This window comes from Besnoitia besnoiti, chromosome I (genome assembly GCF_002563875.1).
Source record: "Besnoitia besnoiti strain Bb-Ger1 chromosome I, whole genome shotgun sequence".
Taxonomy (NCBI): Eukaryota; Apicomplexa; class Conoidasida; order Eucoccidiorida; family Sarcocystidae; genus Besnoitia; species Besnoitia besnoiti.
The window spans coordinates 7,352,717-7,375,591 of NC_042356.1; the positions used below are offsets into that span (position 1 = coordinate 7,352,717).

At 58.8% G+C, this 22,875-nt stretch overlaps 3 protein-coding genes across 3 annotated transcripts; 2 read left to right on the top strand and 1 right to left on the bottom strand.

Moving 5' to 3' along the window:
* Nucleotides 1-1,591: 1,591 nt before the first annotated feature.
* On the top strand, nucleotides 1,592-6,119 carry BESB_010350 (uncharacterized protein; the record flags this gene model as incomplete). The annotated part of the gene is made up of 7 exons (XM_029359789.1): nucleotides 1,592-2,152; nucleotides 2,416-2,598; nucleotides 3,299-3,365; nucleotides 3,784-3,885; nucleotides 4,439-4,643; nucleotides 5,226-5,323; nucleotides 5,938-6,119. 7 exons carry the CDS (start codon nucleotides 1,592-1,594, stop codon nucleotides 6,117-6,119), a joined length of 1,398 nt encoding a protein of 465 aa, XP_029222702.1.
* Nucleotides 6,120-7,002: 883 nt separating this feature from the next.
* On the bottom strand, nucleotides 7,003-14,727 carry BESB_010360 (uncharacterized protein; the record flags this gene model as incomplete). The annotated part of the gene is made up of 8 exons (XM_029359790.1): nucleotides 7,003-7,155; nucleotides 7,914-8,019; nucleotides 8,676-8,781; nucleotides 9,290-9,464; nucleotides 9,784-9,939; nucleotides 10,611-10,667; nucleotides 11,141-12,081; nucleotides 12,666-14,727. 8 exons carry the CDS (start codon nucleotides 14,725-14,727, stop codon nucleotides 7,003-7,005), a joined length of 3,756 nt encoding a protein of 1,251 aa, XP_029222703.1.
* A 3,337-nt stretch (nucleotides 14,728-18,064) lies between these two features.
* BESB_010370 (PHD-finger domain-containing protein) lies at nucleotides 18,065-20,829 on the top strand (the record flags this gene model as incomplete). Its single annotated transcript, XM_029359791.1, has 4 exons — nucleotides 18,065-19,276; nucleotides 19,433-20,151; nucleotides 20,362-20,490; nucleotides 20,634-20,829. The coding sequence occupies 4 exons, from the start codon at nucleotides 18,065-18,067 to the stop codon at nucleotides 20,827-20,829; spliced, it is 2,256 nt and encodes a 751-aa protein (XP_029222704.1).
* Nucleotides 20,830-22,875: the final 2,046 nt, after the last annotated feature.

Below are 22,875 nucleotides of genomic sequence, written 5' to 3' on the forward strand. Positions count from 1 at the left end.
TCAGCTCGTTGTCTGAAGGGTTCGTCCGCGGGGTGCGGAGTGAGCACATTCAGACTCGTGCCCTTACGCACCGAAGGAGGGGCAAGCAGACCTGAGCCTACAGTCATCTCCGCTAAGAATCCAGACTGCAGTTGTTGCGGCACCCACACATCCAGCAAACATGCATGGCGGCGGGCGTCTGGAGAAAGTTGTGAACGTTGAGTCCTCGAGCTCAGTTCATGGTTCGGTCGAACGGCCGCGCGGTATGCGGCGGGAAAGATGACATGTTACTCTCCTAGTCGCTCAAAAGAGCGACCCTAGGCGAGGCTGAAGAGTTTTCTTTTTCGCTGAACTTACAGTGCGCAGTGGCCGCACGGAGCGCGAACGCCGAGCCTATTTTTCCAGTTTTTTCCTACTCTGAATGCGACAAATAGCTGACACCCGAGGTGCACGCGACAAAAAAAGGCTCTATTACCGCATCCCTCGGTGGTTCATTGTCGTTCTCCGACCAACGCAGGCTGTCCTCCTTTCAAGCTGTTTACATAACGCGGCGCCAATGCGTGACGAGCATAAGCATACATGCATCTAGGTATGCCTATATACAGAGAGATTTAGGGTGACTGGCGGGTATCACACCTTCCTCATTCGGAACACCCCGTAACATGTGCGGAGCCATACATCGTCTAAAAGTATGGGTGCGTCGCCAAATCTCCTGTGTCCGTGCTTCGAAACCACGACGAAGAAACAAGCCTCCTTATGTCAGCCGCACTGAGAGGGTGGTCGCATGCTAGTCGCCTATCTAATCCATATCTGAAGATATACGCGTGCATATATCTCTAGACATATATATATATATATATGAGCCTTCATGATGAGTGCCCATGCCCCCGCAAGTGCTGCAGGCGGAACAAAAGTGGTCCGCTGAGACCTCGCAGCAGCGACAAGACGTCGAAGAGCCAAAGAAACGGAAGGTGCCTACTGATCCCCCAGACGAAGTTTGCCTGTCTCTGAGTCCTAAATTCCTGGTGAATCGAGGCGATACATGCTGAAGAAGCAAGAGAAGGGAGAGAATGACTGGAGGCCCGAGCCGAAGCGACGGGAGGAGGAGGCACGTGCCGGGCGTCGGGCTCGTCCGCGCCCTCTTGCGGCTTCGAGACGGAGACACCGCCTAAAACAGCGCATTCGAGTTTGTGCATGCGCGTCTGCCATTTCCTTTTATGAATGACACAAAGTTCCCCCAACAGAAAAATCCGAAAGGCCCTAGAGTAATTGGGGAATTCCAGCCCTCTCAACTGCGAGGACTTGCTGGTCTCAGGTGTATGTACACCTGGGGAGTTATCAGAAGCTGCCGGGAAGCGTCTTTCTCTCAAAGAGCCTGAATGTCAACGAAACCGGTCAATGTCGCAAGAAAAAAACCGTAACTCTTGCCACTTTTCTGCTTATCGCCTTCTTTTTTTTCATCAAGGCTTCTAACAGCGACACACAATTCCCTTCGCTCTTGTATGTCTCCTCGTTGCTTTTTTTTTCGCGCCTTTCTGTGAGCAACTCGCGAGAGCCGCGGTCTGAACCCCCTGGCGCGCCCGACACGCACAGTCGTTCTCCGTCGGGCGCCATGATGGCGGCCTCTCAGGCTCTTCTTTACGTTCCTTCTTCACGCTCTCTGCTGGCGTGGCCTTCTCGGCGCTTCTCGACATCCGCGGCGATCTGCACGAGCCGGAGTGCGCACGTGCCTTCTCCCCCCGTCTCTTCGGCTCGGTCCTCCAGTCATTCTCTACCTTCTTTTGCTGCTTTCCACTCGTCGCCTTCCTCTTTCTCTACTCGTTCTCGCGCTCTAGCGGCCTGTGGCTCTCTTTCGCCCTCCATCTCCCCTGCGTCCTTCCCTGTCTCCTTTCTTCTGTCGCAGCCTTGCCTTCGCGGGACCCAGAGCCGCGCAGCTGCGGTTGCGGGTCGGCGTTACTTCTCTTCGAAAAGGCAGGAGGACGCCGCCGCAACTTCGTCTGAGCAGGCCCAGGCGGCCTCTCACGCGAAGCCAGACGTGCCTGAGCATGTCGCCTGTGCGTCTTCTCTCTCCCCTGCGGCCGCCGCGCCGCTCTCTCCCTCGCAGCACTCGGCGCATGACGTCATTGCGGAGCTCAGCCAGGCGGGTCGCTTTCCGCGACCGCCGGCGCCCGAGGTGAGTATCTTCTCCACTTGTCTCCGTTTTTGGTTCTTTTCTGCTGCGATGACTCGCGCAACTCTTGTGTCCGGTGGGGGGATGCTTCTTCGCCGTTGTCTCTTGCCTCCTGTGAACAGGATCCGACCTCGGCGGAGCCTGCTCTTGCGAAAAAGGGAGCGGACTTTATGTATCACGTCTCTTTGCACATGCCTCGATTTGCTTGCGTCGGTTTCGCATGTCGATCTGTTGTTTTCTTGCGCCGCGGCCCTTATTTCCTGCAGAACGCGCCCTCTGGCGGGCGCGCGCGACTTCGCGGCGTCCTGCTTTTCCTCGCGGCGACGTGCCTGCCGGTTGTGACGGCGGCGGCGATGTTCAAAGCTGCTATTTCCCTCAAGAAGCAGGAGCGAGACGAGGCCGTTCAGGCGCTTCAAGACGAAGAAAGCATCCTCCGCGCCGCAATGGACGTAAGTGGAGTCTTCGAGCTGCCTCTATCGAGAGCCCGAGAGAGAGAGGGGGCGGGGGGGGGGGGGGGGGGGGGGAATGAGGACAGAATTTCAAGTTTTTTGCCTGCAGGACTAATACAACAAATACAATCAGGGAATCAGCGCGGAACTTAGAGCGCCCCCCTCCCCCCCCCCCCGACCCCCCGTGAGGAAGCTCCAGGCCTCTCGGCTTCTCAGCCTTGCCGGGCGCAGCGACAGTGTGTCGCAGATGGAGTCTGCGCGAGTCTCTGGTTGCTTGGATTACATGCCCGCCTGTGTGCGCTAGGGCGAGCGTGTTTGGTTGCCAGGAGAGGAGGGCGCAGTGAAGCGGGGGAGGGCATTTAGGGCGCAAGGCCAAGCCGGCGAGGCCGCGCTGACCTCGCTGGTGACTGGGAACAGGTCTCAATGCTGTGAGCGCGAGACAGAAGTGCAGCTTGAGCTGCGTGCAGCGAAAACAAATCTCCCAAGCGTGGCTGCACAGCCGCCGTGGCTCACTGCATCCCTCTTGCGACCCGTTGTGGGCGTGGCGGGGGGGAACCGTGTTTTCATTCTTTGCGGCGAGGTCGAGCCTCGTCTTTTCGCTGGCTTCTCGCCTTTTTGAATGGAATTCCCTTCAAGTATAAGGCTCCAGGTAGCCCACGATTAGACAAAATGGCTTTGCCTTTGCGGCTTGTCCGCGCAGGTCGTCTCCGGCGGCGCGCGGTGCTTCTGCTTGCCCGTCGACAGCGACGGCGAACTTAAGGCCACGAGTGAGACGCAGCTGCGCGCGAAAAGTGAAAAAAACTGCGCGCGAGTGTCTTCTCTGCTGTCACACCGAGCGAAAAGTCGCGGCCCTTCTGGATCGCGCGGAAAACAGAGCTCGTCCGGCTCCCACCTGGCGTGCGATGCCTTTGCGAGTTCGGGTGTATGTGACTCACAGCTGAACGTATGCCCTCCCAGATCGACTCATATATTTGCACATGTGCGCATATATATATATATATGTATACGTCTATATATGTAGACATAGGTACATGTGTGCGTGAGTTCACTTCGTGGTGCTTTCCGGACTCGCTCTGCGCAGCAGGTGAGTCCTGCCTCGGTACGCAAATTGGTTGCGTGTCGCTTCATGCACACTCTCGCGATAGGACATTAGTCAGGTTTCTTTTTTTCGTATTTCTTCTTCAGTTCCTCTCGAGCCGCACCTGCCTGAGTCTGGGCTCCTGCGGCTGCCTGAGAAGGACGTGATTCCAGGCGTGCGAAACAACGCGCTGACCGACCTCTTTGTCGGTAAGTGCTCACGCGCTACGCTCGTTCTGAGGAAGTTCACCTCGCTGTTGCTGGAACCAAGACCCCCACGAAGCAGACAGCTTATACAGCACATCAGAAATGTTTTTGCCTGCGCTTTGTCGACACTGTTTTGCCTGGGCGTGTGCATATTCACTTTTGAAATATCCATCTATGCACACGTGAGTGGGCAGCCGCGCTCGCTTGGTCTACATATGCGCCTGGCGTGACCTGGGCGGCCGGGGGGGGGGGCGCGCCAGATCGCGGTGCGGCCGTCGCGGAGTTACCGTATATAGAACGATGATGATCAAGAAGATCCTACTGCATCCGCAAATCGAGCTTCACTTATATGTTATGTTAGCCGCTTGCGGAGAGCTGGCCGCCACAGTCAGGACATGCGATCAAACCAAACGCCGCTGTGGGTGCGGCTGCGTATAGCCCTGTCCGCAGGCGCACCGTTTTCTTTTGTGGAGGCGCTTGGACTTTCTTTGCACGGTTTGCCTGCCGAACTTGGATGCGTGCTACCCGGCTATGCGTTTGTCTCCCCTCGACGCAGCGAAGCAGAGCGAGTTTTCGCTGCCCTTCAACTTCATTCACTTCGCGCTCCATCGCTCGGGAGCGGTCTACAAGACTCTGACGTCTCACCCGACGCAGGGGACGGATTCAAAGAACCCGAAAGAAAAAGCGAGCGGAAAATCAAAGACCGACGGCGCGACCACCAGCCACGCTGCGCTGTCTCTCCTCTACGTTCAGCCCTCGAGGTATCCTTATTTTATCCCTACACACGTGTTGCCTCGTGTCTGTTTCTTTATCTCTGCTTTCTTTCGTGCGCGGCTCCACAAAAGAAATCATGATGTGGGGGAGTAGGAATAATCTTAGCATCTCGTTGTCGAGCCCGCAATCACAACGTGTGCCTGTGTATCTACTCTTTATGCGGTGATCTTCTTTTCACGTTTCTCGGTGCGTCTTTGTGTCTCTTTATCGACCTGCCTCCCTCTCTTGTCTATCTGTCTTCGTGTTTGTGTAAACTGGGGAGTCTCGCAGGCCCGTGGCTCGCGGGTTACCCTGACTCCGAAGTGCGCGACTTGCGCCCAGAGTCCCTTTTCCTGTGCGAGCGAGGAGGCTGTCTCTACGTGCCCTGTTGCTCTTTTTCTTCGCGAAATCTCAGTGTTCACGTGGACCCGAAGTCGCCGTAGACATGCATGGTTGCATCCGCGGCTGAATATAGAGGATACTCACGCTCGCGCGTTTTCTCCCGTCTCTAGGGTTTAGGGTTTAGGCGGCGCCTGCGTGTCCCGGTAGTAGTCGAGCGCGAGGCGTGTTTGCGGCCGTTGTGTCTTCAGAGGCGCGAGCGTCCTTCTGTCGGGCTTCGCAGTGTCTGTCACGGCTCCCGAATACCGCAGGCACTACTGGAAAAACACCTGGGCAGCGACGATACCCGGTGAGCCCGTCTCTCCGCCGATGGCGTTTCTGCTGCCTCGCAATCGGCGCATCGCAGCGCGCGCACACATGTGCGCATGGTCACGCGCGCTTGTGTTCAGGCACAGAAAAGTCCGGAACGGCATCTTCAAAGGCTTCAGCTGCTTGCCTGTGTGCTTTTCGAGCCAGCTATATGCATATACATATATATATTTATATTGTTATACGGATATATGCGTATTTTTCGGTGCATCTGAATGCGCAAACGCGCAAACGCGTGTGTGCGCTGCATGGTGTCAGAGGAAGACGCAGCTGCCGCAGCAGGGTGGTGCGCGGCCTCGAACGACCGAGACAGTGTGTGCATTTCTTCCGCCATCGATTCTTTTCTGCACACCAGCTGGTGTATCCGCATGTCGTTTGATCCTCGGAGGGTTGAGGGCGACTCGGCCTGCGCCGCCCAGAAGCGTCTTCTCCGTGGCCAACCTCTTGAGCATAGTCCCGCCGACATCGACCTGCGGTGCTGTACCCCGATTGCATCTCGAAGAGCTGGTTCACATTCCGGTTTCCCGCCGCGGGAAGCCTTCCAAGCCATACAATCTTCCAACACGCTTTCTGCGCGACTCTGTCTGTTCTCAGGCGGTGAGACGAGCAAGGACTACGTGCTGATGAAGTTCGTGCCCGTGTCTCTCCAGCTCCATCTGCCGGCGGCCTGCGGGGCTCCCTGCGCAGGGCCGGAGGGCGCGGTGTCTCTGCGTCGCTTCGTGTCAGACACAGAAGTCAAATGGATTTTCGCGTCGCCACCTGCTGCGTCAGCGTAGCGACCTCCAGTCACGTTTCCTGTCGCAACCTGAAACTTCCCTCCATCTACACGCTCTGCGAGTGCAAGACTCTGGTCACAATGAAGACTGTTCAATGCAATGCGCGGAATGCGTTTTTTTCGGGCATTGAGGAGAAGGCAGCGCTTCTCAGAGATAACACACCCCTCTGATATGAGAGAACGGAATGCGGACGCGCGACGTTCACGCGAATTTGACAAACTCTCGTCTCGCAGTGTGGAAAGGCGGGGCGAGAGAGATGCCTCTGGAAAGGGGATTGCGGGGCTGAACAGAACCGTTCAGCTTCGGCGCCTTCGCGCAGGCTGCGGCGTTTAGAAAATCTACCGAGCTCCGGTGTACATACAGTGGAGAGCCGCGGCGCAGAAAGAAAACAGAAACACGAAAGGCGACAGCTACGCGGTTTCGCGCGAGGTGCTAGTCAGCCCTGTTTGAATCTCCTAACGACGTAAATCCCGATGACACCAGTCGCGGTGCCCTACTTGCACGTGGTGTGCTTGGAGGACATTTTACACATCTACAGCTGGGCTGAATCCAGAGGACGCCCTGAGCACGAAGCGCCAAACAGAAACGAGAAATCTTCTTGAGAGTACACCGGGATGCTTTCGCGTTCCCCCGTTGTTGATTTTTCATGGACATGTGGATAACATAAATACTAACAAAGCACCGGTTTGGGATTTCCACATGACGTTTTATCTCTAAACCATACAACAGTCGTAAGGCACGCCGGGGATCACAGGTCAGGTAATATTGAAAGTAGCTTTCACACAGTGCATTTTAGAAACGTGAGTAGTTCACCTAGCCAGTACACCTGGGGCCGAGGCATCTACTTGTATACTCTAGACAGGGAGACCTTATTTTCCACAACTCAGAGGTATTCGGAACACGCGAGTCCCCAACCAAGAGCCAGACGAGCCCCGAGGGCGTCTGCAGGCTCCGCGGCGGACCCCAGGGCGGCGGCGACGCTCTGCGGCCGCATGCTTGTCTTCACAGCTGAGGCCTCGCGGTACCGTAGAACCTCCTGAGTCACAGTTTAAGAACTGTATCCAACTGGGTATGAGGAGGCCGAAACACCCCTGGCGCCTCGACGCGCTCATAAGACGTCGCACAGTTGCGGACTTTCGCGTTCTTCTTTCCGGCAATTGCTTCTTAGAATAACGTGCGGTGCGGATGATGCGTAACTCGAAAGTATGGAGTCAGAGAAGGCGCCAATCGCAAATACACGAGGCGTGCTCTGATTCATCCCGGAACTAGATGTCTTTAGTGCGAGATACACAGTTATTCTGGCGGCGCATCCTCGCTACCGAGCCGAAGGACACTTTGGCGCGAGAAAAAAAGTTGCCTTATCAACATTGGTTTCTCGTTTTTGTCGTGAACAAGGGAGTCTAGCTTCGTGTGTCCCGTGGTAGCACAGCTTAGCTGCGGTTTACATGTTCCCGGTGTCCGCGGCGTGCAAAGGATTCCGCGCCACGCCTCATAAACTCCGCTAAGAGATATTGTTTTTTTCACTGATGCCGCAAAGCGCTAGTGCGAGACGCGTGAAGACAGAACAAGGAAGAATATCCGCGGATGCGCCGAATCTCTACCATGCGTGTGAATGTTGCCCCTATAGATAGATAGATCGATCGATAGATAGATATAGATATGTAGGTATGTATGTATGTCCATGTGGGTATGTGCATGCGTACGTGGGTAGCAAGAGAGAAAAGTCGAGGGCGCTGAGGCTTTCCTCCTCATCACCCGGTTTTTTAGAGGAGACGGGTGTTTTGCGCTCTTTACCTGATGAATGAGGTGAGCAGTGAAACGACTGTGGGAACTTGGAAAGTGGTGTACGAACCCCTTCACCGGGCGCAGCTGCACGTTGCTGTATCGCTCCGCAATAACTCTGAGAAAAGGAGAAGATCCACGGATATTCAAACACGAATGCAACTAAACAAAAAAACCAAAACACGAAACAAGGCGAGATGAAACACCCTTCCCAGACAGAGCCTCGACTGGGCCAAAGGGGTAGCATGCAGGCAAACGCATGCCCACGAAGACAACTCCGCCTAGAAACAGATCGTATGGCCTCGAGCCACTTCCCTGACGGCCTGCCTGCCTGCCTAGTTTTGTCTCTCAGCAGGCAAATACGCCGACATTTAGGCGTGAAAAAAAGCCGTATTCGTTTATATATAGATTATTTTCACATATATATAGACAGATTAATACTCGTGTAGACACATCGCATTTTTCCAAACAGAATCGCATTCAGTTATTCATATATAAATATACAGCTACTGTATATACAAATTAATAATCGTTCATATGTATCGATACCTATGTCTATTTGTGTACGCATAGATGCGGATTCACATATATACTGATTCACAGTCACAGAACATCACGCAAGCAAGACTAGGAACCAGATTCTGGCGGATTCCTTGTAGCTGTGTGGATGCGGATTGAAAGGCAAGACACCACTGAGATGTGGCAGGGCCAACGCAGCCAGGCGACACGCAGTCTCTTTTTTTTAATTTTTTAGGAAAAAATATATGGACTCACTGGGACTGTCGAATCGGAATGACGCCGTCGCCAGTGCCGTGGACGATCGTCACTCGTATGCGCCTGTCCTGAAGCATTTGAAGTGTCTCTTCGAGCCGTTCGTTAACTGAAAAATACGCGTTTTCAGGAAAACGCAGACGTGTTGACGCCAGAAGATGCTTCCATGCACAGATCAACAAAGGCGAAGCGCGGATCCAGGCTTGTTTCTCAGGGTCTGCATGCGCTTTCACATGTGAGTTCCGACGCGACCTCCTCTAGCCACAACCTGCAGGCGCCCGCCTGCGGGATCCGCCTTATCCTCCTTTCACATACATGCTCGCACAAGTACATATATGAATAAATATATATGTATATACATGTATCTATGTGCAGGTGCACGCGCATATATATATATTTAGACATACATACATACATACATACAACTACAGAGTCACAGATATAGATCTGCATATACATCTAGATAGATTTACATATATATACCTAAAGACGGCGGAACATGAAGGTGTTGCGCATGCGACCTGCGTCTCCCTGCTCTCGATAACTGTGCACGTACGACCCTGAGTTGACCTTTTGACTCCTAAAAACTGCATTTCGTCTGCGTGTGTGCGGCGCACCAATGGAGCGAATGGTTCCCATCATGGCGGCGGGGTCGATGATGAAGAGGTCGGCGACGGAGAGCTGCGGAAGTTCATCCTTCGGAACCACGAAGTGAAAAATTGGCTCGAGCACCGGCCGCAGCAGCCGCCCCACCTTGAGAATGAAGTACGCCACAATTGGGTGCGCAATCGACTGCAAAACACACACCGAGAAGGCACCATTTTTCTCTTACATACACATATACATGCATATATATGTATGCATATATATATATATATGTAGCATACATATATACATACATATATGTATATGTGCGTGTGCGGACACGGAGAGGCAGCCGGGCAGCGACATAGCCCGAATCGGCGGATAAGCCTGTCAGGCGGTAAAGGCGTGCCTTATGCATATCTATGTGTGTAAAGCTCTTGACGGAAACGCTTATTCCTAGCAATTCGTCTGAAGCAGAGAGGCCTCGCGAAGAGAGAATCCGCCGTTCTGCGCTCGGGTTTCTCACGTGGGAAGCTGGGAAATGGATGGCTGTGAGGATTTGCATCGCCTGTCTGGTGGACTCAAAGTAGGCGGGCGCGAGAAGAAGCACGGACTTCACTGCGCCAGGGGGAAGCATGCGAGCGACCTCTGCGGCCACCAAGCCGCCGAAGGAGTGCCCAACCTGGAGAGGCGCGAGAAAACGACTCAGTTAAAAAAAGTCGAGACAAAACGAAAGCAGGAAATGCGCCAGGAGATGAGCTCGTGCGCGTGCGTCGCACGGGTGGCGAGACACCCCACAGAGGCTCGCCTCGAGAGAAGGGCTCGCGCGAGTCGAGCTTCTTTAAGCTCTCTACAGGCTGGAGACCGTCCACAGAACAACAGGAAAGGTAGAGCTGGATTGCGGTCATCTTCGCACTAGATAAAAGGTTAACTTACTACTGCACCGCAGAGGAAACTCAACAGGGGTCAGAGCCAGGCCTTGCCCACGCTCAGGTCGCGTAGAGCCGCAGTGACGCTACGGCGGAAGCGAGCCTTTTGCCGAGTGAGGAAAAGGAGAGGTTTCCCGCTATTCCAACTCACCAGACACCGTAGCTGTAGAGGACTGCTGAATTTGGAGTATCGCTCATGAGACACCGCACAACATACGACTGAGGGCGAACCTCCGTAAATCGCTGTGCGCTCGTAAAGAGAGGGCTGTGGGGGAACATCCTCACCAGTCAATATATTCATATATACATATATACACAAATTCGGTTAGATGTATGGATGTACGTAGGCATACAATTGGGTGTGGGTGGGGACATGCAGCTGCATCGGCTTGTGTGTACGTGGAGCCTTTTTTTTTGCGCGTACCAGGTGAACTGCGGCGAGTTTGTTCGCGACGATCACGTCCTGAATCACGCGCTGAGCCTGAAAAGTGACACACACAAAAAGTAAGAAAAAGGGAAAGACGCAGAAGAGGACTGCGACAATGCACTGAGAGCGAGCGCAAAGATCAGAAGGCGAAGATTCGAGGAATGAGGGGTAGGGGTGCTCAGCGAGACAGAGAGAAAGGCTGCATTGAAGCACAGACTACAAGCTCAAGAAGCGAAGGCAAAAGAAACCAAAGTAGAACTCCATCCACTCTGAATGCCCGCCAGACTCCACTCCGCAGCAGGAAGAAGCTGTCACAGAGTCGCAGAGCTGCTTCATCCCGGTAACTGAAGCCGCGCGCAGGCCTTCTTTGGCTTTTCTCTCTCTAAGCACACACACCGCGCAATCGAAAATCGCTGCGTCTGCGAATCTCCACGCCCCAGCGCGTCCCTGCGGCGGCTCTTAGGCCTTTTGCTGTTGTCGCGCGAGTCTGTCAAGAGCGCAGACGCGGGACGCCGCCTCTGCGTTACCTGCTCAATTCGCGAGTAGTCTGTGGGCGAGTAGATCGACGTGCTGCGGCCGAAGCCAACTAGATCGACGTTGTAGAAGGTGAAGCACGAGGCGTCGAGCTGAGCCTTAGCTGTCGCGCTGCCTCGACTCCGCGCCTCTCGCTGTCTCGCGGCCTCCTCCGCGCGCCGCTCGCTCTCTCTCTCCTCTCTCTCCCTCACTCGCCCTTGGGGCGGCTTCACATCCCCGCTGCCTGTGCGCTCGCGGCGCCGCGCGGCGAAAGCTGTCGGAGACGAAGAATAGGAGGAAAGAGAGGAAGAAAACGAAGAAGAAGGAGACGAGGGCGAGGCGCTGCCTTCGCGAGCCTGAGGCGCTCGCCAGCGAGAGAGGCGCGAGCGAGAGGCCTGCGGAGGAGCGGCCTCAGAAGACAAGGACACAGAGCCCCCGGCGCGGGGGAAGGAGGGCGGAGGCCGCAGCGCGTGAGCCGACGCCTGACAGGCCGTCGCCTTCGACTCGCTCTCCTCTCGCGCGGTAGCCTCCGGCGACGCCGACGACGCGCCGGAGGCGGGGGAGGCCTCCTCCGCGCCGTCCGCGAAGCACGAAATGACATCGGAGAAGAAGGAGCCGCTCATGCAGATGCCGTGGATCACAACGACGTCTTCTGGCCCGTTGCCTGAATCAACATCGAGAGAGCAAAACGCGCACAGAGAGATGCAGCGACCTGGCAGCAGCTGCGGTTGGGAAGCCCCCTCGATGTGCTCCAGGCCTGCTGCGGTCCCCGCCTGTCTAAGAGAGGACGCGCTGCCTGTCGCCTCGCTGGATGTCGCCTCGCTGCCTGTCGCCTCGCTGCCTTCCGGCCCCCGGCGGCTGCTCAGCCGCGGACGCGAGCGCAGGGAAGAGAGACGACGCCGGCAGGCAGGCGGCAAGGAAACGCGCGCGCTTCTCAGATGCAACGGGCCGCGAGCTGACACACCAGAGAGAGGCGCGCAGACGATTGACTGAGCGGACTTCCGCGCGGCTCCAGCAAGGCCCCCCAAGCAAGGCGACAACTTGTATCTGACATTTGGAGACGCCTTGAGTATTTTAGGGACGATAAGGGGTGTGCTTAGTTTTTGAGTCGAAAGGCAGCTAGTGGAAAGGCCATCATTTGCGGATACAGTATGATGTTCTTGGTTATCATTGGTGGTGCTGTTCCACAAACGACTTATATCTTATACGGTAGATCAGCTACGATCCCATAGCTTACTACCTGATTGGCTCTACGCTTAGACTGAATCACTATAACCTGTATCTCGTGACTGGAGTCGTTTTCGCTCTGTTTCAGAGTCAGCGGGGTTCGTGCGTTGGGGATGAGTGAGCACGTGAGGTCACCGACTCGAACCAGAGGAGCGGGTGACGCGGAGAGCCTCGGTGCCACGTAGGGCGCTTGGCTGGCCTCTCTGCGCCTCTTCGAGACACACCCTTCCTCAAGTCGCCTCGAGACACGAGGAAACTTTGTGAGTTCGAAAACAATGCACGGAGTCGGATGCCTCAAGTGTCGCGCCTCACCAGTCTTGCTATAGTAGATGCGCTCCTGAGCAGGCGCATGCGAATGCTTCAGGTGCAGGTGACAAGCGAGGGCGCCGCAGCCCGCCGAGTTTCGCGGCGTGCGCTCGACGGATTTCTCGTTCGGCGGCTGGCTTTCCGCGCCCATAAGGTTCCCCCCCCTGCGAAGTCGGCGGGAGCATCCGGCCTCGCCCTCTTCTGCAGGAGACTTCCTGCGCTCAGGCTCGTCTAGTTTGGCCCCGTAGACGCCGACTGCGGCGTTGGACGCCGACCCCTGCTTTATCTTTTCCGTTCTGCATGGAGAGGCGCGAGCGGGAGAAGAAGCGTCGAGAGCTTTTCTCTCCGCGTGCGTCTCTTCGCGCCGCTCACTCGCGCGGGCGGCGGGTCGTTCCCCCGTGGAGACGGCGGACGTCGACATGCCTGGCGTCCGCGGCTGAGGCTGGGGAGATGCGTCTCTGCGACTTGCGCCCTCCCACGCGGAGCCGGAGCGAGAAAAATGGATGCGGCGCTTGCTCAAGAGGAACGTGTGCAGAAACGAAGTCGCCGAGAACGACGGGATCGCAGGCCGTGGTGCTGCGTCGTCTTCGTTCTTTCCTGGTTGCCCCGCGTGCCTTCCTCCTAGCCCTTCGTTCTGGCGCCCTGCTTCGTCGCTTTGCTCGCCGACCTGCGCAGCTGCGGGTCGCCACTCTGCGCGTACTTTGCAGCCTGCGTCGACCTCGCCTGCGGCGCGGTCGTCGTCGGCGTCGAGTGTACGTACACCGCAGCAGGTGGGAGACGCGCAGGCGCAGGCGGGCGGGTGGTGGGGCGCGGAGAGGTAGCAGGCGAGGAGTTCTGTGGAGATTTCCTCAACCCAGAGGGCCCGTGCAAAGCTCTCGCCGCGGCCTGGGCAGTGTCGCAGCAGACACGCCAAAACGCCGCCGGCGACGCTGTCTCCAAACGGATGTGTGGCAAGCGCGAAATTCGAAAAAAGGGCGAACAGCGCGTGCTTCTTTTTGCGCTCCGCCTTTCGCGAAGACGCGGCGCGCGAAGAGGGCCCCCCAACCACGAGGGGCGGGACAGAAGGAGCTGCCAGCGAGGAGGGAGACGCGGGGCGCAGAGAAGGCGAAGAAGGTCGACACGCCGCCGAGGCAGCGACTTCAGAAACCGTTGAAGCGGAGAATGAAGCGCGGTGGGGAGAGGGTCTCCGCGGGAAGTGCAAAAAAGGCGACAGACACGAGGGAGAGCGGAGGCGGCGACTTGCCGAGGAGGAAGGAAAATCGGCGTTCCTTTCAGGCGGTGTCAGGACCGCCGCGGTGGGAGACCTCGCGCCTGTTGTCTCCTTCGGGCGGTGTCCGCGCAGAAAGGAGGGGAGAGGAGGGGCGTGAGGCGGCAGCGATGAAGGCTGAGAGAGCAAGAGGAGCGGCGCGAGGCGCCTGACCTCTCTGGCTTCAGAGCCCCCGCTCGAGCCGAGGCTTTCACCGTCCTCTGTGGGAGACGCGCGCGCGTCGTCGCCCTCTGCGTTTCTTCGCCTTCTAGCTCTAATGGCGATGCGGAGCGCCGAGGGCTCCTGAAAGCTCAGCAGGTCGCCCTGCAGCCTGGTGCCTTTCTTCCTTTCCCCGAACGAGTAGAAGGTCCCGCTCTCGCAGAAGGCCTCCGCAGCGAACACCCGCGAGGCGCACCGATGCGGCAGCAGCTGCAGGAAGGGCGACGTCGTGTGAACGAGCTCGTCGGGTCGTAGGGCGATCTCCCTCGCCTCGACAGCGCGCGCCCACGCAGCCGCCGGCAGACGCTCCGGTGCCCAGTCGTCTCGCATGGCGCGCCGGCGCCGTCTGCTGCCTCCCCGGCTGTCTGGTGCGTCACTCCACTCGCGTCCGCTGCCCTCTCGTTCTCTCTCTGCGTCGCGCCGCGCCTCGCCGCCTCCCTCCCCCGCGTCGCTGTGTCGCCGCCCCCGCCGCCCCCGCGCAAGCGCCGACGCCTCCGGACACGGGCCTGGGGGTGCCGAAGTCGGGAACGGCGAACTCGAAGCAAACGAAGAAAGGCGATTGAGAAACGGTGACGACTCTCGCTGCGCCTCTTCGCGCGCCATCTTGGCACTGAGAGGCCTCCGCGCGTGGCGAGCAACCTCAGGAGGCGAAACGGCAAATCTCCGCCGTGAGGCAGCAGAGAGTGATGAGCGGATGCGGAGAAAGCGAGACGTATGTGGCGGCTACTTGCAACTTCTTGCGGTGGCGCTAGAGAGACACGCGCTCTGCTGGAAAGACGGACTGCGGTTTGCTCATCGCGCGGCGCGGAAAATCAAGCGGCAGGCCGTGCTCGTCAAGTCGGCGTCCTTCTCAAGAATAGAGCGAAACACACGACTCAAGCGCGGTGCAAAGAAGCTTAAAACAAAGAGAGAATTGTTGAACGCGCGCTGGCAGCTGCGGAGATCCCTTTATCTCCCCAAGTTTGACTGGCAGGTCGAGGGCCCGTTGGTGTGTTCGGCGCTCAGTGTGTACGGAGTGCGTGTAAACCCAGAGAGACTGGCGAGAAGTGGAGAATGCAGCTTTTCCGCAAAAAGCAGCCTTATCCCGCCGGGTAAAAAGGGACATTTCAGATTAAGAAGGCATCGCCGTTCTGTCCTAGCACATGAGTCACGTCCGCTTGAGTCTAGGCGCAAAGGCCGTCGAGAACTCTTTACACTGCGTCTGGGGGGTCGCCACTGGCGCAGCAGCGTCTGTGTGGCCTCTAGGCTGTTTTCTGCGCCTTTTCCGCAGAAAGTTCTGACGCAGACGTCGAATTGGTAACGCGGAGGCGCGCGAGAGCAACTGGACAGGGCTGTTGCGCGGCTTTCTGTGTTCATTGGCAAATCGCAAAGAGCTAGGAGGCGCGACCTGCCGCAGCGGCGCCTCGATCCGTGTCAGGTTCTGTGAGGCACTCCCGCCAGCATTTCCCCGTTCTTCATTCGAATGCTCAGCGTGCAGCATTCCCACGACTCGACAAGCGAGGCTGGGAACGGGCAGGGGGGAAGGGGGGAGGGGGGAGGCAGAGGAGGGGCGGGAGACTTCTCAAAGGATTAGCTTCGCTGCTCGCAGCGCGCGAAGCAGGGATGCGAGAGTCTCAGCGGGAAGCTGTTGGCATATTCAGTTTCCAGGACAATTTGTTTTGCTTTCGCTAGCGAGTCGCGGGCTGCGTTCTCAGCCTCCTTATTGGGCGAAACAGAATACCTCGAGGCGAGCGAGAGGGCAAAGCATGCAGGACGACGCTTGCGCTTTTGAGGAGGCAAGTCGATTCGCAGTTGTCGTGAACACCGAAGCGGAAACAGCGCCCTGTATCGACCGATCTTGCGCAGAGGTGATTAGTAACTCAGTCAAAGAGGCGCCACTCGAGGAGGCGCCGAGTCCGCGAGTAGCGCTGATTTCAAAAGAACGCCTCCTCAAGTTTTTCCTTCGTGGGCAGAGGGTTCGCTGCCAGCACTTTACACATACACACGCGACATCCATATATCTGCATATATATATCATTCATCTATCTATATATTGACACTTACCGACATCTATCTATCTATATCTATATATCTACGGAGATACACGCATGAAACGCGCGCGATGCACTCCCCCCCCCCCCTCCCCCCCTACCCAACACGCGGTTTCGTTTCCGCTCAGGAGAGCACCTGTTTTAGTCCGTGAGGCGTCTCCATACGTCCACGTATAGATGGAAATGAAAGTGCGGACTGTTTCGTTTGACTTCCGCGCCGGCTGTCGTGCTTCGATCATCGATGAAGAGAGAGATCCGCGCATTTGCACATGTGAGGACCATAGCGACATTCGGCAACGCAGGCGTCCTCTGCTTTGCTGGTTTTTGCTCGTAGGCAGTTCAGCGCCCATGTGCATATATGCGGGGATCGCAGCCGCGGGCACTTGTGTTCCTCTACGCGAGCTTTCGAATTAGCTGTCTCGCTCGACGGCGAAGATGGCGCCTAACTCATTTGCCAGGCCACTCGAGCGTGACCGGGCGTTTCTGTGCGTCTTCCGTTTGTTGAAACGTGCCAGTCAGCGACCTCGTCGTTTCGCGGAACCCCAAGCGGCAGCGAAGACGAGGAGGAAGCCGAATGCGCGAGCGAGAGAGAGTGCCTGCAGACTCCGGGCGGGACCGGCTGCCCGCTGTGCGGCGTTCTGCGCACGCGCTTGCACCCTCCGCTGGAGGGTGTTTCGTGTCTCCTTCTGGCAGCGGATCGCCGCCAGCGTCGTTCATTTTACAGTTCCTCAAGGCTGCGCTCAGCGACTTTGCGTCTCGTTCCGGTCGGCGCTTCATCTCTCTCTCTGCTTCAGCGCCTGCTAGTTTCGCCGGCGTCTGCTGTGCGCAAGCGCCGCAACACCTCGCGTGACTTTGTGATTTCTCACCTACCTTCGTGCAAATATCGTCTCTCACTTCGCGGCACGCTTCGCTGTCTTGCGTTTCACCTTCCATTCTTTCTGTTGGCTTCCTCAGCGTTTTTTCGGCGCGCTTTTCTCCTCGACTTGTTCCAGTTTCGCCGCCCGCGAGAGTTCGTGGCGGCCTGCGCAGGTGTGCTGCCGTGCATGCGCAGCCGGCAGACGCCTGCGGAGACCGGCGAAGCCTTTTTTATCATTTTTCGCGAGTCTCTCGACCCACGAGACTCTTCCTCACCCAGCGCCACTTCCGCCTCGCGCCCGTCTCCCTGGAACCGACTGCACCGCTTTCGCGACTTCGCTCGGGCGGCCTTCCCGACGACCTCAGGGGCCTTCAGGGTCACGCAGCGCGATCGGATCTTCTTGGCCTTTCCAAGGAACAAACAAACGCCGCAGACTGTCGGCGCTGCGGAGGTGAGGAAGGCGAAGCGGTAGTGGGGGAGAGGAGATCCCGCGCGGCGCGAGAGGCGGCGTCTGAGCGGAGGGGCGGACGCGGGCAGGCGGCGCCGAAGGACAGGAACAGAGAGAGCGCAAGTCCCTGAGGGAGCAGAAAGGAACTCCGCAGGTGTGTGAGGAAGGGAGGGGAGACAGACCAGCAGAGAGGAGGATGGGACTGGGCGCCTGCAGGCGGAGCTCAGGGCAGACGATTCTGTCAAGAGAGGGGGACGAGTCAGCCGCGACTAGAAAGCCCGCGGGCCTTCCCCTTGTTGTCTTTTTTCTTTTTCTCCTGTTTATGAGGGCTCGATGACCTCTTCCGTTCGTTTCCAGGCCTCGTCGTCCCGTACTTGATTTTCTGAGTTGCTCCCGATTTTTTTTTCGTGTCCCCCTTCTGTCTGGGCTACGGCTTCTTCTTCCGCGGCGCGTGCCAGCGCTTTTCTTCTCCCTCCTCTCTCCGCACCCCCGACCACGAGCCGTGGCGTCTCCCTCGAGCCCGTTCGCTTCCCGTCTCGCTTCTCTCTGCTTCTCAGCTCGCCTCGCGTCTGTTCAGTGGTGCGTCGTGCCGCGTCCCGCGACAAAATGGATCTTTCTGAGGGGGAGGACGCGCGGAGCGTCGGCGGCAGCAGCCGGGAGAGCAACGACAGCATTTGCTTCTACTGTCGTGGGGGCGGCGAGGTCGTTTGCTGCGAAGGCTGCACAAACTCGTTCCACGTCGACTGCCTGGACGCCGCGCGCCGGCCGCAGCTGTCGGACGAAGACTGGTTTTGCCCCGAATGTGTCGCTCGGTCTGCAGCGAGCAAAGGCGCGGGCGGCGGCCTCCCTGCCTCGTCGTTCCTCGTGGGCATGCTGCCCTCGCCTCCCTGCGGGACTCCGCAGCGCTTCCTGCCCCCAGCGGCGCTCTACGCCGCCGCGAAGAAGGACGACGACGCGGCGCTGTCACCGCTCCTGCTGGCTAAGCGCCGGAAGCTCCATGAAGCCGCGCCTCTGGCAGCCGCCGAAGCCTCGCACGCCTCCTCGTCCTCGCCTCTCGCCCCTCGCGGCTCGCGGGAGTCTTCGCCGCCTGCCAGACGCGGCGGCGGCGACGCGGGCGGCCGTCCCTTCGCCAGAGAGACGGAGAGAGACTGGGCGCCCGCGGATGAGGCCGCCTCTCCGCCGCAGAGCGACGCCCGCGACGCGTCGCGCGCCGACGCCACGCACGTCGCCAGCGCGACCGCGACCGGTCCCGAGGGTCGCCTCTCGCCCAAGCGCGAGCCGCATGCAGACGCGGCTGCCGCGGAGTCTCCGGCGGCCGCGCCTCCGGGGGAAGGCCGCGCCTCGCTTCTGGGCTCGGCGGCGGCGCCCCGCGCCCGCGAAGGCCTGAAGGAGGAGGAGAGCGAAGGCAGCGAGGCGGGGAGTCGCGGGGGACCGCCGGCGTCGCAGAGGCGCGAGAAGGACGACGCGCGCGCCGCGCGGGCGGCGGAGACGCAGCCCAGAGCGAAGCAGACGGCGACATTGCTCTCTTCGCCGTCGTCCCCGAGTTCAGCGCACCTCAGCGCGGCTCCCGCCGCCTCCAGAGGCGAGGCCGCTGCTCCCCACGCGGCGCCGCACGCGGCGGCATCGCCTCTCGAGGTCGCCGCGTCGCCTCCGCTGCAGGCCTCGGCGACTGCGTTCGCCTCCCATGCATTCCTCAGCGCGAACTGCCGCGCGGGCGCCGGCGGGCGCTGGCCTCCTGGGGCTGCCGCAGGCGGCGCGAGCAAGCGGCGGAGGAAGCGCGGCGACGAGACGCGCATCAACGTGGGACCGGACTACCAGGTGCGTGCGTGCGAGAGGGAAAGGAAGGTCGGTGTGTGTGTGTCTTCCTCTGCCGTCTCTCTCCCGCAGTCACAGCGGACGCGCGCGTGTGGGCTGCGGTGCGCCGCACGGCTTGGGTCGAGTTTTTCTGTTTTCCGGGTTTTCCCTCTTTTGCAGGTGCCTCGTCTTCCGGACTTCTACCTCTCCCGCTCGGACGAGCTGGCGTCTGCTGAGGAGGCGTACAGGGCGATGTTTCCTTTCTCGACTTCGTGGGGGTCCGCGTCGTCGCTGTTTGTCTCGTCTGCGGCGCTGGCGTGCCCATCGGTGCTGCGGTCGCTCCCGTCGACTTCGTCCTTCTTCGCGCTGCAAGACACTCTCCGCTCGCGCTGGTCGCCCTTCCCCTGCTCGCTCTTTCCGTCGCTTTCGGTGCAGCAGTCGCCTAGGGGGACGGCTGGGGCGTCAGAGCCGCCACGCGCCGCGCCAGGCCCCACCCGCGGCGAGGACAGTGACGAAAAGGCCGCGCGCCGCGCAGGCGCAGGCGCCTCCTCCGCCTCCGCCTCGTCTGCCTCGCTCAATTCGTTGTCTCTCGCGGCGCCGACCGGCGCGCCAGCCCCCTTCCCCTTCTTCGCGCCGGCGCCCTTCGAGGCCGCGCCGCCTCACGCGCCGCAGGCCTTTCCGCCGCCGCCTGGCTTCCTTGCCCTCACGCTCCGCGGCGCGGTCGCAGCGGCGCCGGCTCTTGCGGGCATTCAGTTCGAGGACGCGCGGCACAGCGCGCTCGAGCCGCGGCTCGTCTACTCGCCACGGCACCTGGAGGAGAAGCGGCAACAATGCATCGCCACAGGCCGCCTGCAACACTGCATTCGCACGCAGACCGAGCTCGCCGACTTCGTGGAGACGTAAGCGAGAAAACGTAAAAAAGCGGTGAAATGACCGGGAGAGGCCAGAGACTGCGACACGGTCATCTGACGGATGCGCCGGAGTCGAACCCACGGCAGGGCCTGAGGCTGTCGTTTCGCCGGTGTCGCCACTTTCCTGGAGAGGGATGACCTCTCTGCGGCGGTTCCTGCCCGTATTGCACTTTTCTTTATTTTTCGCGTATTTTTCAGGTGCTCGCGGTGCTGGCACGCGCGTCCCGGCTGGCAGCCGTTTTCGGCCGAGTTCGCCTACCAGCTGCTGCATCGCGCAGGCTACGACCCGCAGCGCGCGCTTCGCATGCTTGACGACCCCGGATTTTGGTAGGAGCCACGCCTCTTCAGGGCACTCTGCTTGCTTTCGCGCACCATCGTGTCTGCCGTCTTTGCGTGGAGATTTTTTCTACAGTTGTGGGTGACAGGGATGTTTGAGGTGCGGAGTGTGTAGCTGGCGCGTGTGTCTTCAGCTTCAACGACATCTGTGAGCCGCCGCTTCGGAAGTATGACAACAAATGGAAGCGGCGCGACAAGCGCGGCACCTTTCCCAACAGCCCGTACCCGCCCCCCCTCGTCATTCAGGCCTTCCTCCAAGAGAAATCGCGCGGGGCGACGCGGCCGTCGTCCTCCTCTGCGCTGCACTCAGTCGCCTACCTCTCGCGGTGAGCAGCGGCGGCGAGTTCAGGCGCCGCGCCTCGCTGTCAGCGGCCTAGGCAAAAAGAGGGAGACGCCCAGCAGACGCGCGAACGCGGCGAGCAGAGGAGGCGCAGAGAAGAGAGAGGGCGCCAGAGGGAACGTGTGAGGCAGGGAGAACGAAAAGAGAAGAAGTCCGGAAGAAGACAGCGGGCGCACCGGAGAGACGGAGAGTCACGAGAGCGAAGCCTGCACAGCCAAAGAGACGAGCCCCAGAGGAAGCGAGGGGAGGAGACGGAAGGGCTGGGGTTGGGGGGGAAGGGAGTGAGTGTTTGTCGAGCATGAGGAAACAGCAGCGAAGAGCGAGCTTCTTTGGATCACGTTTCGGGACTCCCGCGGAGTGCGGCGCAGCGTGCCCCCCAGGAGACGTCTGCAGGTCAGCCGCAAGGCACCACGCGGCGTTGCGCGAGGTACCAAGAGTCTCTGCGGCCTCGGCAGGCCTTCAACCTGAAAAGAAAGCGCTTTTCTCTTACCTTCCGTGCGAAAGAGAGGGCAGCCTGAGGTGTGGCGAGTACTTACGCGTGTGCGTCTCTAGGCATGCAGAGGTATGCACAGCTCTGTCGAAGACGCGCCTGTCTGTTAAAAAGTGTCTGCTCCCGGCTTTTCGGCTGCAGCGCGCGCGCCCGGCGTGTTCGCAGTCCAGCTCGTTGAGAGGCGGCAAGGAACTTTTGTCAGGGTCGCCTCTTTCGCGTGTGTTGCGTCTCTCGCGCTCTACTCGACTCTCTCGGTTTTGTATGCGCAGGGGGGGAGTGCGAATCGATTTCAGAGACCGTGTATGTCGCCTACGTGAGAAGACCTCATCTCTCCGCGGGGCCCGACGCCTGCCCGTGAGCGTGTGCAGATTAGCGAAACAGCCGTCGTCACAGATCTCGCGGTATTCAGTTATTCATGTAGAATCGGCGGCGGCGCGGAGCCGAGCAGGCCCCATTCATCAGACCGCCCCCCGCAGACGTAGGGATCGGCCAAGCGCCTCGCGCACACGGACTGCATTTCGAGACGGCGCCCTACGCGCGCCGCTAGCGTGCCTGGGCGAGCTTGCTTCTGCCTCCCGACGAAGCAAAGTGCGGCGCTCTCGGGCGGCGGGGGCCTGCGGCGGCAGCGCAGCCGCCTCACGGATGTGCGCGCGTAGGCGGGAGGAAGTGGAACTAGACGTCGATTAACGAAAACTCTGCCAGCAGCGCAGCAGCCGGACTCGCACGTGAAATGACGCAGATAAAGTGTTTTCAGAGGAAACCGCGACGGCCCGCGCTGCAAAACAATGTATGGAGCAGCCCCCGCATAAACGCACGTAATGCGATATATAGGTATATATATCTATATATATATATATATATATTATACATGAAAACATAAGGAAACAAATACGCTATATAAGGCATGTGAATGTGTGTTTATATATGTATGTATGTATTCTAGAGGAGAGGGGCTGAAGAGCTGTAGATGTCATCCTTGTCCAGGCTCGCCTCTCCTGCACGCAGGTCGTTGACGGAATGTTTCACGCAATTCACACTGCGTTACCTACGACACGGTGGGAGCGAAGCTAATCTGCTGTGTAGCTCCGTTCATGGAAATCCAGAGAGCTTGGCATACTTGCTCTTAAGACTCGTCTGTCTGCAAGCGTTTTTCGCAGACACTTGAGCGTGTTGGCTTGTGGTGCCCCTCCGCCAATGCAGTAGGAACGCCGGCCGTTCTCCTGCCTGCCCGCTTGATGTCGTTTTCTCTAGAAAAGAAGTCTCTTCGCCTGCCCTGAGACGCTCTCCGCTTCACTCTGCTTCGCGCAGACTTATTCCCACGCGCTCGCTTCCGCATGCAGCAGTGAACAAAACAGAATAATTCTACATGCCTCCACGGGAGCGTAGGTCTCGTATAGATCTGCTTCGCAAGAAATCACGCAAGAGTTTTTGCATATGTGAGCTGGGTGGCGCCTCAGCGCGCGGCCGGTGGAAGGCGCACGAACGTGCGAGCAGTGCGAAGTGCATACTTGCGTGCGTATGAGTGTGTTTTTTACGGCGCCAAAAA